Genomic DNA, 17,245 nt, shown 5'->3' with positions numbered 1-17,245 from the left:
CTCATAGCAGGTTAACCACATCCACCTAAAAATTCATGATGCTTAATAGTGAAGCTTGTGAGTTTTCATCAAAAGCCATTGCCGTGATGGCTCATTACTCGCCATGAAATAGGAAGTTGTTGTAACTTGAGTGTACATTGTCCGATCTGCCCAAAATGTTTGATACGATTTCTGGCCTGAGGACTTTTACATGTCAGTATTGAATTCTTGTCATAGCGCCACCTCCTGACAACAGGAAGCACTACTGGCAACAGAAAGCAAGCCACGTGTGACAAACATCATCTGATCTACATGAAATTTACATTGTGTGGTCTCCACTTGATATACAGCAAGATCCGTTGATGTGTCAAACGTGGTCACAATGGCAGACAAATGACGCAATGCTAAATAGGAAGTGGAAATAACTCAGCAATGTTTCAACTGATCAGCCTCAAACTGCATGTGGTTATTGATGGACCACTTCCAGTTACACTTATGTGATATTAGTGAGTGATAGTCATGGCGCCACTTACTGGCAACAGCAAGCAAGCCACATGTGACAAACATCATCTGATCTTCATGAAATTTAAGTTGATATATGGCAACATTATGTATGATTAGTGCGTGTTCTCCAACGCCACATAGTGGATGCAGAAAGTGATGTTTAAGTCCTTCTCACAGTGCCTGATGGTCGTGAACATTCAGACCGTGACTGTCACTGCCCCGCAAGGTGTGCATGGAGGCGAGGGCCCGTTTAGCGCTGCTTGCAGCTTTAATTATTATTATTATTGTTGTCCTCTTCAAACGCAAAATAAAAGGTGAGTAAATAATAAAGGATTCACAGTAGGTTAGAGTTGCATTTTAACTTAACATAAAATAAACACTGATTTTTAGTTTCCACTTCATTTCATAGGCCTAAGAAATTGCCACTCTTTTAAAATGTTTTTGTCTTTATTTTCAGTCTATAAGCATTTTTTTTCCAGTTCACACACCTCCTTTAATCTGCTTGCCCATGGAAGGTGTGTCCTCATTAAGCCAGTGTGCAGTTATATATCATTTTTTTAGGGCAGTAAGGATTATTTGCAGAGAAACTTGCAAAAGCTTATTTTGTTTGTAAAATGTACAAAAAAGGACAATTGTGATATTGTACATTTAGGCCCTTTACCATTTAAAGTGTAACAGCAGCAATAAAATGTTATTTTCTATCCAGCATTCAGACACATCCGGGTTACCTGCAGGAATGCAGCAGGTGAGGCTGGGCTTAAATACCTCAGGAGGGCGGAGCATTATTCCTGTCTGACAGAAACAGCTCCCCGACCTTTGAGACTGCAGGAGGGAGAGAGAGAGAGAAAGCAGATAAAGTAAAGTCCAGAATGGCCACAGATTTCACTCAGGACACGGTGTTACATTTCCTCCAGAGCAGCGGAGGCTCGGTTAAAAACTCTGATCTGCTTCTACACTTCAGAAACTACATCCAGGACCATGTGGACCGGGCCCGGAACCGGGAGCTCTTCAAGAAGTTTGTCAACTCCGTGGCCAACGTTAGACAGGTCGATGGCGTCTCTTACGTCGTTCTCAGGAAGAAATTCAGAGGACATATCCCCAGCGGCGGAGAAGAGCGCTCCTCCGGGCCGCCGCGATTCCCCGCCGGTAAGAACACCGAGAACTCCCCGCAGAACGCCAAACTGAGCCCGACTGGGAGCACAGAGAAGCCTCGGCAGAAACCACAGCTGAGGGAGGTGACAACACCTGCCCTGCTGGAAGTAACCGCCGGTAAAACGATCTTACCTGCGGCAGGGATCATGCTGAACAACAACAACAACGTGGAAACAAATTTTAACTTGAAACAACAACAGGTAGGCCTAATGAGCACACCTGAACTTTCTGGTAGACCAGCAGCAGCAGCTCAGGCGGTGAGTCAGATCTCAGAGAAAACAGAACTTAAGTTCCCCAGTCTGTCTAAGCCCCCTGCCCGAGATCAGTGCACTAAAGTGGGACAGCACAGGGTGGGTTTTGGCCCGTCTCATGCGATCACACCTTTGGTCCCTGCAGTCAGACATCATGGAGAAACCAGCCAGCACGTCCCAGTCCTAGAAACCTTCAGAGAGAGGGAGGCCTGTCTGCCACCTGAGGGAGGTCTGCAGGATCCTCCTCTTCATCACGTCAGTCTTAATCCTCAGGTTGCCCCACACCGCATCAGACACAGGCAGAGTTACAAGTCTGCCGTCTCTTGTGATGAAGAGGAAGAGGTCCCGATGGGGCGAAGTGCAGTAGAAGGAGCGTGGCCCCTGAGTGTTCCTCTCGGAGACATGGGGAGGGCCATCTCCACCTCCTCGCCATGCATCATAGACCCGTCTGCACCTCCCTCTGTCATCTCCTCCTCCTTCGCTTCATCAAAAAGGAAGCTCCCAAATATTTACATCCAGGATGTCGAAGGGGAAACGCTGCCCCCTGGTGGCCCAGGCTGGAGCTTGGAGGTAGGGGAGGGGCTGAGAGGACAGCGGGCCGGGCCAGGACTGGAACCTGGATCTGCTCCGGGGGAATCAACGTCCACGAGACGCAGCCTTCCTTTAGAGGCAGAGCACTACATGCCGTCCCCAGACCAAGCTAAAGAAGTGGCGCCTCATCGTGATGTCCACACAGACCACCGATACTCGCAGTCTGCAGGTGTCCAGCTGGAGCCCAGGCAGGGGCCCGATCAAAGCCAAAGGGAGTGGCTTTCGTCTAGCCAAAGCAGCATCTTCTCCCCCTCTGACACAGGCCTTTCCAGCAGAGACTGGCCGCCGTCAGGCTCCTCCAGAGGATCGGGGTGGAACAGCAGCTACAAAGATCTACTGGACAAAACAGGTACTGCAGTCTATATGTTAAGATTAAACGATAACTCGTATGCTATTCGATAACTGGTGATATTCTATATTTGCCTTATAGTCATGAAAAGTCTACCCAATCCAACAATGACTGTATCCTACTAACAAATTATATATGTGTATTCAAAGCCTGATAGGCCTATATCTTAGTCCTCTGTGCCATAGAGCTCCATTGTTGTCCAAAAATGCTTAAAAACACATCAGTGAGCCACACTTGCACTGGGTGACATGTTTCTTCGTTACCATGAACACACACATTAAAGTTCATTTTACATCATCCTGCTGACTTAAAAATTCACTAGAGCACCAATTGTGTATTAATCCGCTGCTGAAAATAGTCCCCAACAAATGCACTATTTACTCCTGTTTGAGTAAGTACCAAAACAGTATTTTGGATTGATATATATATATATATATATATATATATATATATATATATATATATATATATATATATATATATATATATATATATATATATATATATATATATATATATATATATATACACACACACACTGTGGTGTAAGTCAAACTCGGACATCAATAGAGTCCAGATAGTATGTCAAAAATGTTTTGTTATAGGGCAGGGCTCCAGGTGCGACCAAAAATCTGTCAAGTGCAACTAAACATTTTCATTGGTCGCACTAGTGCGCCTGAAATTTAGACCATTTAAACCATCCGCGATCAGTTAGAGTGGACAATCTCCCATGCTCCACACCTCCTTGCGGCTACGAGAGAGATGTAAATTTATGCCGTTGTTTTGTTAAAGCTTGTAACTGCACCTGTTGGGGCAGTACCATGTTGGTTTAGATCGTTTCCTCCTCCACACGCCGCTCACCTGCTGTTGTGAAAACGGAATCCCAGGTGCAAAAAATCTAAAACGCGAGATCAACCCAAGTGGCAGATGGTCGCCCACCCTGAGTCTGGTTCTGCTCGAGGTTTCTGCCTCTTAAAGGACGTTTTTCCTTGCCACTGTCGCCAAGTGCATGGTGGGATTTGTTGGGTCTCTGTAAATATTATAAAGAGTATTGTCTAGACCTGCTCTATAGGAAAAGTGCAATGAGATAACTTCTGTTATTCAATTCAGTTTTATTAATATAGCGCCAAATCATGTGTGTTTTTGGGCGACTTTATAAAACATACTGTTGTCAAAGAAAATTAACACAGCAGAAACGGAAAGAAGCGTGGCCGGGTAAGCCGGAGTGTGTGCAGTCCAGAAGTGTAGGTGTGTGCGTGTGTAGAGAAAAGAAAAAGAGAACAGAAAGCAAAAGCAACATGAACAGATTAAAGTAGTTTGTGAGTAAACACTAAAATAAGGTGGAGAATTAAGTAGACTTAAAATGGTGAAAAAAGAAATAACTTACTAGAAATACGGTAATGTCTTATTCCTTCAGATATTGGCCTTCTATGACTTATTTATTCACTCATCTACTGTATATAATTTATGTATATAACATTTGTTTTTGTGAGTAGCATAAAGGGAAATACAACTGAAATCTTGTTATAAAACCCTCTGTTGTAAAATAATAAATAAATCTACCTTGTACAGTTGTATGCAAAAGTTTAGGAACCCCTGACAATTTCCATGATTTTCATTTATAAATATTTGGGTGTTTGGATCAGCAATTTCATTTTGATCTATCAAATAACTGAAGGACACAGTAATATTTCAGTAGTGAAATGAGGTTTATTGGATTAACAGAAAATGTGCAATATGCATCAAAACGAAATTAGACAGGTGCATAAATTTGGGCACCCCAACAGATATGTAGTTGAAGCGCTTTGAGTAGTCAGAAAGGCGCTATAAGTACAGTCCGTACAGTTACCATTTACTTTTTCCTTAACTTGTGTTGAGATGACATGTCATAGGACCTAGCTTGTTAAAGCATACTAAACCCTTTACTCCACCCCACAGGTGATGTTCACGAGGACCGCGAGGAGGCAGAGTGGAGCGAGGGTTCCACCTCTTCACCGCCACTGCGGCAGCGCCCCATGGTCGCCAGGCGGATCAGCAGCCAGTTGAGGAGCAGGATGTGTCGCAGCCTGGGAGCTGACCTCGACCAACTCCTCCAAGAGGAGGCAGGAGGAGGAGGAGGAGGAGGAGGAGGAGGAGGAAGTGAGGTGGCCCGGCTGAACCGCCTCCATCTGATCTCCTCCTCACTCAGCCTTCACTATGACCTGTCGTCCTCCTCGCTGTCGTCCTGTTCCACCCCGCCTCGCTGCCACAGCCTCGCCAACCTGGTCGAGGGGGTGGAGGGGAGAAGAGGGAGGAGGAGTTTCCCCACCGTCTCCTCCTCCACTGCTCATCATGAAGGCCCCAGTAGGCAGGTGAGACTTATAGACAGTACAGTTTCTTTTTAAATGGTCCATACAAACCTATGGTACACTCTTGGTTTGGTAGTTTGGCTGGTAAGGTGGTCAAAACTAACCAAACTTATTTATGTACAAATTATTTAAATATTAGTACAGATTACTGTCTGCCTGCGTTTATGTTTTTGTCCCTTAACTTCTGTACCTCACCAAATCTGATATTGTGTTGGCAACAGTATAGAGAAAATTCAAACAAACCCCTCTGAGTTATGATGCACAGTGAGATTGGTCTTTGCTAGTTGTCAATCATTTCTGGTCTCAACTTTTAGATTTCTTGCTAACAAACCTGAAAAATTAACTCTTTTTTTTTTTTTTTTTTTTTTTTTAATGAATAGATACAATATTATAACACTCAATTGATTCCCAGAAGGGACATTGATTAAGTTGATGTTTGTTCCTGTCATCAGTCACTGGTTCCTCTGGAGCTCAGGGAGCATGCCTGGTTGGTGAAGGGGGCGGCGGGTGCTTGGCCCGACATCTACGCCCTGTTCAGAGAGGACTCTTCCCTGCTCAACAGACAAGACTTCATCTCTGGCTTCACTGTGCTGCACTGGATTGCCAAACACGGTGACCACAGAGTCCTCAACACCTTATGGTACGCAATTAGCTCTGTCAGGTTTACACTCTGTAAAACAGGAAGGTCTGGTTTACGTAGCATTCTGAAACTGGTTTCACTTCAAAAACCAGCGTCAGAAATGTTTCTGATTCTGTTCTCTGATGTTTTCTGCATGCATGTCCAAGTTGAATTTGGGGGTATTTCAGCCCCACTAGCAGCCTGATGATGGTGTAGTCTGCTGATCCATTCAACAGTTCAGTCCAGAGTGAGAAATCTCACTATTGGTCAAAGTTTCATGACATGTGTTATGGATATTTATGGTCCCGAGAGCATGATCTCTAATGACTCTTCTGACCTCCTGACATTTCCTCTAGCATCACCATTAGGCCAATTTCTCCACTTGTACACAAGAAATATCAAAATCAAGCAGGGAGATTGTCATGAAATGTTGAACTTGAAGATGTTTCAACATGAGCAAAAAAAATTGCACTTTACTCTGGGATTTTTTTGAGAGGTGATTGACTCCTGTCCCATAGAAAATGAATAGGCCTAAACTTTGTTTTGTGTAACATTGCATTCAGTTGGTTTTCACTGTAAGCTGGACTTTGTCAGCTTCAGCTCTATGCAGGCTCAGCTGTGCTTTAAGCTCACCTGCTAATATTGATATATTACAATGCTTATACAGTAGTTAACATGTTAGCATGCTGATGTTTAGCATGTAACATTTAGCATGTTGCATCAGCATTAATCTTTAAGTACAGCTGAGGCTGACAAGTGGAACTGTTGTCCTGCTGGTTGCGCTTGAGGTAAGAAGATCACCAAATTCATCCTCTGGGGACCATCATTGTCTGTTCCTAATGTCTCGACAATCCAGCCAGTGACTGGTGAGATATTTCAATATCACCAACGGACCAACATGCTAACATAGCTAAAAAAAAGAACTGCCACCACTTTAGCCGCAAGGAGTTGCTGTCAAAAGTTCCTTGTTTTCTAATTTTTATTGCTAAATATTTTCATTGTGCAGCAAAAAACTGAAGAAATGCACTTGATGAGTATCTACTAACTTAGTGAAACTCATCTATTTCGAAGGACGTCAAAGGCAAACATACTTAAAGATATTTTATGCGACCAGGCACTGATCTGCTCTCTCTGGTTGGGGTTTCAGGTATGGAGTTCAAAAGGCTGGTTTGACCTTCGAAATAAACGCCAGGTCAACATGCGGCCATACGGCTCTCCACATTGCCGCCATCCACGGCAACAAGAACATAATGCAGTTGCTGGTTAACAAGTTCAACGCCAACGTGACGCTGAGGGACGTGGCGGGAAAGAAGCCTTGGCAGTACCTGAGCCGCACTGTGCCGCCGGATGTCTTCCATCTGCTGGGAGCCCCATTGCGGGCTGCTGGGGGAGGTCAGGGAGGAGTCGGGAGAGTAGACTCCAGCTGGAAACAGGAGCAGCAGCAGCAGCCACACCGCCGCCATCGGCGGCATCACCTCTCCGTGGCTTCCTCGGGGGAGAGGCCACTGACCATTTCAGGCACAACAAGGGTCAAAAGGTCGTCGTCAATTGCTGCATTCCTCAAACACAAATCGCTGCATAGGTTTCATGGACATCAGTCTGACACCTCAGTTTAAAACCTCAACTGATGGAGTTGGAAGTTGGGTTTTTTTTTTTTTTTTTTTTTCAGTCGAAAATGGAGAAAGCTATCATATTAGCTGTTTCGTGCATCTAATTTTTCTAAACCTGTTCTGCTGGAGTAGAAACTGCTTCACAAAAGAGGCATGGTTTGTAGTCAGCAGTCAGACTGGAGTCTAGCTAACTAGCATGTTGCCTGTCAGCTCGCCAGCTACAGTAGTTCACCAACTAGCCCCTCTAGTAGCCACTGCGTCACCAAGCTTCCAGCACCAGCTACTTCACAAAGAAATATGAATTTTGCTGTGTCGCTTTCTTATGACCATGGCACTTACAGTGTTAAAAGCTACCAGTTTTAAGGAGAGTGGTATCTGACAGAGGAACATGAGTGACAAAACTCCACATTCACCTGATTTTCAAGTTTTTACTCAACCTGAAGGTCTTCTTTCTGCTCTGTTGGAACATGTTTCCTGAACTGTAAAGGAACTCACCAAACACCCAGGATTATATTTCAGGAGATACAGTCATGAGGTTAAAGGAGTTTTTTACGGTTGACACTGACGTTTTGACATGAACTTTTGTTCTTGGTACTTTCTCAGCTTTAGATATGTTGCTTGTTCCTGCTGTGGGTTAACAAAGCCTCTTCAGCTGTTAGCGTGTGGTTTTCTAATTTTTAAAATTTATTAAAAAGGGGATTCGCCCCTTTCAGCCCAAAACCATGAGTTCAGTCCCAAATTACTGCAACAACAGGGAGCAGTAGTTTCTGCGCCTGAGCTTTCGATTTAACTGGCTATGAATGCCAAAGAAAAGACTGTATCACAAACACTGCTGGATCTGAGACATGATGGCTTAAAGCGAGAGGTGATTTACAAGCACTTAGCAGAGCAGGTTGGTTTTCAGCATGATTGTCTGTTGTCATTGTTGGGGGGGGGGAGCAGCAGACAGTGGAAGTTGGAGTAGGAGCCACATGGGCAGCGTGAGCTCCAGTTTCCACTTTTTGCTGGCACTGAATCAGATGTTAAGTTGGTGGGGTGATTTTTAAAAGTTACGTCTGGTTTATTACAACTTGGGTATTATTTTTTGTAGTTTTGTCTATGTGGGGACATCACTATAAAGAAGGCAGATGGTTCGAGAAACAGGAGCAGTCAGACGATCAGACAAGTTGTGAACAAACCCTTAGCTCACAATAGTCAAATGTACGAAATGATAATCAATATAAAATCCAAAATGTGAGTTACTGCGCGCGGCAAAGAAACAGCATATAGCCCTATTTATAAACGTGACGTTTTTGCACTCCATTTTTTGTATGGATTAAACAAACGAGATATAATGTGTTAAATTAGTGAGTTTTCGAGGTGCTGGTAAGCAAATTTTGTTACCTTTGGGCAGAGCCAGCCTAGCTATTTCCGCACTGCTTCCAGTCTTTATGCTAAGCTAAGCTAACCGTCTCCTGGCTGTAGCTTCATTTATTGTAAAGATATGAGCGTAGTGTCAATCTTTTCTTCAAACTCTCGACTCAGCTCTCAAAATGTCAAACAATTCCTTTTAACCTGGTGAATACAATGTTAAAAGTACTGACAGAAATGAAGGACAAGCTATGGAAATAAAAAGCCAAGTTGTAATAAACTGAAATTATCCTTTCATTTCTGAGACCATAGCTTGTGATGGTGTTGTATTCTATTTGCACGTCATACAGGATTTGTAGTTAGTGGTGTAAAACATGTAAAAACCCTAATATTGTCCTTTTAACGCTCACCACCAGGAGAAACCTGGTGTGTTTTTGGTTTGTAAATTATTCTGATCTGAAGTTTGCTGTAATGGCGATGTACAGTATTTTTCACACCATTGGTCAAAGTTTATACACTGAGTATTAAATATGTTTCACAGTTGGAGGTGTATTTTTATAGAACTTTATTTGACATCTTCAAACACTGGTCAGTTTTCGTGGATATGGATGGTTTTCTATTCAGATCCATTTCTCATCAGATTTTTTTTACAGTTTCAGTTATTTCTATGGAGCTCCAAAAAAATAAGAAATATGACTGAAAACTCACAATAAATAATACTGTTAATTAATTAGTTAGTTAATTTAATGGAGTGCAAAAATAACTTTATATTTCCTTTTAACCTCCAATCAGTTGGTAAAATAAATAAAATATTTATTTTTCACTAGATCATTTTATTTCTCAGCACCTTTTGTTTTCCTTTTTGTTTTTTGTCTTTTCTACCAACTGATTGAAGATTAACGGGAAAGTATAAAGTTATGTATTTCGCTGTTATTTTGCCGTCCATTTTAAATATTTAACTAACAGTATTATTTACTGATGTAATCACTTTTTTTTTTTGACTTGTCTGACACCACAGTTTTGGGGCTCCATAGATTTACGGCTTTATCGTCTGCCAGTACTGAGGTTTTTTCTTTTTAATTCTTGTACACTGCTCCCTTGGGTTTTTCCATGAGTGTTATACCAGTCATGAAAAGCCCTGGAGATCAAAAGAGAAAGAGAGATGAACTGAAAGAAATTGATTAGTTAATCAACAGAAAGCAATAAAATGCACCTTTGCTCAATTCAGTACACTCAGATGGCTAATGTTGGCTACCTTTAGATAGATATTGCTATGTAACTGACATTACTCAGTCAGTTTGCTGACTTTATGACGCTTCTCTACTTGTGCTACTGTTGCACAACATTTAGCTACAATGCTGTGTAACCTCATAGAGCTACAGTAAGGTACTGACTGGATAATGTTGAGAAATTAATGTCAATGTGCTATTATCCTGTAATTTGTGGCAAGAACAGGATGGTAACAGTCTTTAAATGTTGGAGCCCATAAAAGATAAGCTCTGTTTTTTTTTTTTTTACTTGTTATTGACGCTTTTTCTTGTTCCTGAAAGGAGGACACTGAAATGCAGAAAACACTCATTCACAACTGGTTTCTGGACTGTGCACAGGGAAGATGTACAAACATATGAACATGTGAACGCCACCTCAGTGACATATTGTTTCATTAGATCAGTTGTATTCAGTGGGTCCACCCAGCAGTTACCACTGTGTCCTGTTAATGGTGGTTTTAAAACTGGTAACATGTTCAATCTGTGTGGAGAAACGCTGGAGGACATGCTCGTGTGTGTGTGTGTGTGTGTGTGTGTGTGTGTGTGTGTGTGTGTGTGTGTGTGTTCTTGTCCTTGTAACTGTGAGAACCAGTTTCAGACAGTTCCTCACACGTATAGAAGTACAAATGTGTGTTGTTTGAACAAGCTCAGTGTGTACATTCTGAAACAGCCGGTTAGACCTGTGGTGTATATAGTGTTACATAATACTCTGCAGTCTCTGTCTCTCAAATGAAATAATAAGCTTTATTGGCATGAAATGTTACATTATTACCAAAGCTAAATGACATTATTGAATATTACAATTTTAAAAGAAACCAAAATAAATCATCACAAGACAACCAATATCTTCAACAGTGGTAGTAGGTATGATCGTCTCATAGGCCACGACAAGAAAGGAGACAAACACAAAAATTGGTAAGAATTAATTGACATTTATTAAAGGAAGTCATAATAACAAATACAATGAGGTGTGGAGGTAAATATCAGTAGTGTATGAAAGTGTATGAGTGCAGTGACTGATGTGAGGTGAAAGGACAAAGCAAAATGAACAAGACTTGGTGCGTGGTGAACTTTCTAGAGAAAACCACTAGAAATACAATGATAGGCCTTTTTCACAGCAGACATTTTGACTTGTCATGTTAGGAAAAGCACTTGTGTTACTAATAACATTAATGATTGCTCTATTCTGTTCAAGTGTCCCAGTAAGCTGTGGCAGTGTGACACTGAGCCAGCATCCACAATACCAGGATACTGAAACTGAAGCAACTAAATGGAATTCAGCCATCATTTATTATTTACCCCTGTGCTTTTCCTACTGTGACATGTGAAATTGTCTTGTGTGAAAAAGACCAATTGCAGCTGTGTGTCCCCAACTGCAATTAATGCTTGCTATGTTGATAGTAACTGCTGAGTGACTCCTGTATCAGACAGTTTGTCCCTTCTTCTGCTTCCCTCCTGAAAATTCTGGTCTCAGTTAACATTAGAGTCAATGGGGCAGGTGGATGGTTACTTTGAGGCTCATAGCGCAAAATGTGTAAGTCTGTTTGCTTAGATAGTTACATTATTTGATGAAAAAATTATGTATGAAGAGTGGAAATTGCAGGAGTAAGAAGAAGTTGAAGAGTTTAACAGCTTAACCCCACTCTGCATGTGATGTCACCCACTCTGAACATTCCATCCATTCATTTGAATGGACACTAAAAGATATTCTGATAATGTCCTCAATGAGCTGAACATCTTGAAGTTTGAATTAAGTTTCTACGTTGAATGGTGATGAAGTATTTAGGTGCCAGAAATTAGGAAGAATAAGAGAAATCGATAAGAACATAGATGTGATTGCTGTTGGCCAGCAGGAACTGAAAGGACTTAATTGAATAAAGTGAATTAATCCCCAGTGACTGCATGTTGTGACATTATAACTTCACATCCAGTGAACACATCAGCTGTATGATACTTGGAAAAATTGTAGGTGATTGGTAAAACTTTGACCAGTGTATGCCTACTGCAGTGGGATACTTAAGATTTCCTATGTACTATAGTTGTATGTATTTAGGACCTGAAACCTTGAGTGAACTGATCACTAATGCTTTTCTGTGTTTGTATTTAGAGTGAGCTACAGGGAGCCGTGGTGTTTGTCTGCTGTCACCGGATCAACTTGTAGAAGATGTTGAGCTGAACACATTCCTTGGTCTGCTGCAGTGAGAGCCATCAGTATGCTCAGGTAACACAACAGGTAAGAATATTGTTCTGACACAGAAAACCAAAAAGTCACAACATTCAATTCAATTCAATTTTATTTATACAGCGCCAATTCATAACAGAAGTTATCTCATTGCACTGTTCCTATAGAGCAGGTCTAGACCGTACTTTGTAGTCAGTTAGATGGATTCACGCTACAAAACAGATCATTCTGTTGACAAAGAAATCTGCACAATTTTTAGCCATGCTAGTGGTCTTTGCATTGTGCCCCCTCTCAAAACAGGCGGATGGCCGCCCACCATTGAGTCTGATTCTGTTCAAGGTTTCTGCCCTCTTAAAGGAAGTTTTTCCTTGCCACTGTCGCCAAATGCTTGCTCATGGTGGGATTTGTTGGGTCTCTGTAATTAATATTATAAAGAGTACAGTCTACCTGCTCTATAGGAAAAGTGCAATGAGATAACTTCTGTTATGAATTGGCACTATATAAATAAAATTTAATTGAATAGTGGCATGGCTCTAGGGATGGAAATGTCAGTTTTCAACTTTGGTTGAGACCGAAATATTTTAACAACTATTGGATGGATTGCCATGAAATTTTGTACTAGTGCCACCAGCAGGTCAAAAGTTTTCTCTTATCCTGTGAAACATCTACTGAATGGATTGGCACTACATTTTGTGCAGACATTCATGGTTCCCAGACAATCCTGATGATGTTGGTGATCCTCCGACTTATCCTCTTGCGCCACCATGAGGTTGACGTTTGTGGTTCTGAGTGAAATGTCTAAACAACTGTTGGACTGATAGCCATGAAATTTGGTTCAGACATTCATGACTTTTCATTTAGAATCATCATCAGGTCAAATATTTAATTTGTCCAGTACTTGGTTAATGACTAAATACTTGACTAAAAATATCTATGCGGTATCTATGTGTGTATATATCTATGAGTACTAATTAGCAAATGTTAGCATGCTGACACAGTAAACTAACATGGTTAACTTGGCAAATATTGTTTGTTTAACAGCATGTTAGCAATTTTCATTAGCATTTGGCTAGCTTGTTACTTCAACGCATTGTGATTGGGTGTTAGCTCCACTGGTTTTTCTGTTGAATTTTTGGCAAGTCCCGCTAGTAACACTACTGACGTTGACGATAATGTAATAATAATACAATTATAAATATATTTTGAATCCTTATATCTACAGAGGGGATACAACTCAATTTAACTCATCATGTATTCATTACCATAACTTTATTCAATGAACATATTACACTCAATTTTGAACAATGTGTTGCCATTGAGAAAAACAAAGGGTTAGAGAATTGTATAAGATAACAAAATAGGTCCATAGACTGTATAAAAGAAGTGCATGTAGTCATCCGTAATTCACATTAACTAATATTAATTGGGATGCTAATTTTGGCTAGCGAAAAACAGGCTTAAAACAAAATGTACTTACTGGAAAAAATGAACAGCCGACTCCTAGATGGTGTTTAGTACAACCGAACACTGAACAACAACATTTTTAGGTGACTAAAATGTTACAATTAACATGAACTGAAAACACACTGTGAAAGGGTCAGAGATCTAAGACGAAAACACGACAACAACCAAAACAAGTTACAAGTTCAAGTGCTTGAAACTAGCAATTGAGACCATAAACTTATTAGGAAACTGTTTACTGAGGTAATAAATCAAGTGAGAAGTTGGGTCATTTTGTCAATGACATACAATCTGACTTTTTTGCAACCAGTGGAGTTCAAAAGAATGCAGGTTTAAGGCACTTCCACATCGGTTTCACTTTTCAGCCCCAGAGGTTGCTGCTTGAATAAGTCACAGACAAGGTAGCACCTAGAACATTAGTATTATTAGAACTGGATACCGGGTATGGGTCGCATACCGTTCCGTATACCGTATGCAGCCTACTGAATATGCGCATATGCCCCGCCCCCCTGTTCCCGCTCGGCCCATAGACTTTACATTGTGATGACGTCACCGATTTTTTAAAATCGCTTTTCTCGGCTCGAGGGAAGTTTTACAAATATAAAACCTCCATGGATCAGAAATTCATAATAGTCATAATTAACCTTGTTTGTAGTTCGAGGTGTCCTGTCAACAGTTTTACAAACGTCTCTTTTATAATGATCTATGGGGAAAATGCTTTTTGGGCCACAAGGGAATTTTTCGCTGCAATACCGCGAGTGGTCATTGGAAAAAATTGGCTGCAAGGCTGAGCAGCGGCACCGTATCCAGTTTTTAATATACATCCATGACCTAGGATCTCTAACGTCCTAGGGGCACATGGGCACAGCTGCGCGCGCAGCTAGCATCCAATCACAAGGACGCGTCGAAGTAACGAGATCTAGCCAATCACAGCACAGTAGGGCGGGACTTGCCGCTTCACGGTGGGGAAAAAATAACACGTCTAGGCCATAGAGGCACAGTATCAAAGAGCTGCTATCATGCCTGAAGAATAGAATAATTTATTAATAAATTGTGAGTTCTGGACTGACAGGGATACTGTTTCTGTAAAGAGATGTTAAGGCTGGTCACAATAAGATAACACAACTTCTGACACACAGTATTATAGATTTGTAAACAGCATAACTACTGTGTTAGCACACAGCTGCCTTACTTCCACATCCAGAGTAATATTATCCCATTGGAGTTGTGTCCAATCGGATGAATGTAAGTCCAATATTCACTCTCCTTTTAGCTCTGGTTTGCCCTCCCCACCCTTTTCCTTCTGTATTTTTTTTCTTGTCCTTCCCTTGTTTTGTCTTATCTTTTCTTTCCCATCTTCACTTTTTACAGCAATTAATATAAAAAGCAGAATTTATTTTAATAGAAATAAAGCATCAACATAATTTCTGTTGCTGTCCTCAGCTCTGATTTCCTTTTTGTAACACTCTATTCATCTGTTGTGTTCCATCTACTGACTCCCCTGTATTATGATGTTTATCCATGAACTGAAATTTTGTTCTGCTGGATAAAACTCTATTTAACTAAAATGTAAAACATGAATGTGTTTGTATGATAAAATTAAGACAAAGAGCTTGCTCAGTTTTTATATTCTTCTCTCTTTATTTATTGGTGCCGCAGCCACCAGCAGCTCCCACAGCAGGAACAACAGAGCTTTTTGCAGAAATAAAAATATATTAAACAGAACTTCAAGAGATAAAAACAGAATCTGTTGTTTTATATTTTTTTGAACATCAAAGGGAAGTCACTTGTCTTCTTCTGAAGCTCAGACACCAACTCAAAAAACACATTTCTGTCTCTTAGCTTAATATTAAAATGCTTCTAATAACTCAAGGTTGTTTTATTGCATATGAATATATTAACTAGAACTTTAATTCCCTCTGGCTGCTTCAACACAGAAACCACATGAGGTCAGATTTTTATTACCAGGGCCCTGTTCTTTGTACAAGGGCAACAAAGTTAGGTTTATTGTAAAACCTGGATGTTTCTGTTAGAATTTAACCGGAGCTGTTGTCATAATACCAACTTCTTATGACCTAGACTATTTAAGGTTTTAGATGAGAGCATGTGAGTTATTGGGAAATAATCAAGATCTCTTGGGGTCTCTGCGTTCAATGAACCAAGATAGCTGGGTGAGAATTAACAGGATCGTTTTAGCTGGCGAACATGTTAGCCTGGATTACTTGAGCCAATATTAGAGAACAGGGCCGTGATTGGACAACAAGTACTGTAGCTTCAGAATTTTTGACAGCATTCGTTTTAAACTCTCAGGAGTGCCAGATGAGTGGGGTTTACGGCAACAGCCTGTGGATAACTCCACCCACTGAGAGCTGCTGTAGTGACTAATAATTTGTCTATTATCTCAAGATGACTTGGCTCCAAAACAAATAGTAAATTGATCATTTGGCAGCCAAGACGCCTGCAGGAGGAAACTAGAATTCAGCTGCAGCCTTTTAGTTTGTGGGTAAACAAAACAACCTGAAAAACTTTCAGTCAAGCTGTCGCAACAAGCTGAGAGGGAAGGGAAGAACTGAGGGATGTTTATATTAGCATCTTATTAACAATAAAATTGCACTTCACACAAACAAAACAAAAAAAACACAAAACAAAGGTTTTCTATCTGGGCGAATAATACAGATAATCGTTTATACAGAAACATTCATACATTTCAAAACGTGCAGTGTGAGGAAGGAAAGGGAAGAAGACAGAATAAAAACAAATATGAAATGAAAGAAAAGAGTTTAAGATACAAACAACAAATATAAGTTGACAAACGATGACGTTTTCAAAAATCTTCCACAACAGGATAGAGACACTGGAGTAGAGAAGTCAATCTTGTTTTTTTGAAGGTCACTTTTCTATTAAGAATTTTTTTTTTATACCTTTTGTAATATTGTATTTGTGTTCAACACATATAATTAACAAGTAGCAGCAGGTTTTTTATTTATTTTTTTAATGTTAACATTTTTTTGGGCTCTGTTTTCCGGTTGCAGGGGATGATGGCAACTGGCTTCAGGACTGCTGAACAGCTTGAGGTTGTTTGCACTGAAACCAAAACCATCTTAACCACTGAAATCATATGTATCACTGTTTTATTTGTATTATAACATCTATATTTTCTTCTTTTACTGTATGTTTCATCAAAAGCAGTGATGTAAAGGGCAATTTTCTCTGGCTCTGATGGGCAACATTTCCTGAGGAGCTGCCTTTATATTGCTTTTTTTTTATGGAAATAGAAACACTGAATAAAATCTGTTTCTCTGACTTTGTTGCCTCTTGCTGAGGGAGTTGCCAAAAGATCTGCCTAAATGTCACTGATTGATCAAAAAAACTGAATATAGTTTGAATATTTTGAATTGAGGAGTTTAATTTGAAAGGTGTGAAGGTGTTTTTGGTAAACAGGTTCCTGTTTGGTCTCTAGGAGGCACTGACTGGCTGCAGAGGCGGGCAGGGGAAGGAGCTGCCTTCCTGTTGGGACAACAGGACACTGCAAACACCCAGACCTTCTCCTCCACCTGCTGTTATCGCCCCCATTGCAGGAC

General features: G+C 40.7%; 2 protein-coding genes across 3 annotated transcripts in view; one reads left to right on the top strand and one right to left on the bottom strand.

The window, feature by feature from the left end:
• Positions 1 to 1,248: 1,248 nt before the first annotated feature.
• Positions 1,249 to 12,467, top strand: LOC122865212 (ankyrin repeat domain-containing protein SOWAHB-like). 2 transcript variants are annotated; one of them, XR_006375419.1, is made up of 5 exons: positions 1,249 to 2,826; positions 4,765 to 5,177; positions 5,627 to 5,814; positions 6,941 to 8,295; positions 12,129 to 12,467. XR_006375419.1 is itself a non-coding variant. In XM_044173323.1 (4 exons), the coding sequence occupies exons 1-4, from the start codon at positions 1,353 to 1,355 to the stop codon at positions 7,407 to 7,409; spliced, it is 2,544 nt and encodes an 847-aa protein (XP_044029258.1). In that variant the 5' UTR covers positions 1,249 to 1,352; the 3' UTR covers positions 7,410 to 9,976. The 2 variants fall into 2 exon arrangements, 1 of the variants encoding a protein (XP_044029258.1); XM_044173323.1 differs by lacking the exon at positions 12,129 to 12,467 and having other exon boundaries at positions 6,941 to 9,976.
• Positions 12,468 to 15,281: 2,814 nt separating this feature from the next.
• ccni (cyclin I) overlaps positions 15,282 to 17,245 on the bottom strand; it is a 32,212-nt gene continuing 30,248 nt past the window's right edge. Inside the window, 1 exon segment of the mRNA XM_044173322.1 lies at positions 15,282 to 17,245. Coding sequence (XP_044029257.1) covers positions 17,121 to 17,245 — 125 coding nt within the window. The 3' untranslated portion in view covers positions 15,282 to 17,120.

Source organism: Siniperca chuatsi, linkage group LG18 (genome assembly GCF_020085105.1).
Source record: "Siniperca chuatsi isolate FFG_IHB_CAS linkage group LG18, ASM2008510v1, whole genome shotgun sequence".
In the NCBI taxonomy this organism is placed as follows: domain Eukaryota; kingdom Metazoa; phylum Chordata; class Actinopteri; order Centrarchiformes; family Sinipercidae; genus Siniperca; species Siniperca chuatsi.
Note: the sequence above shows the minus strand (reverse complement) of the source record. Positions and strands in the feature narration are given on the sequence as shown.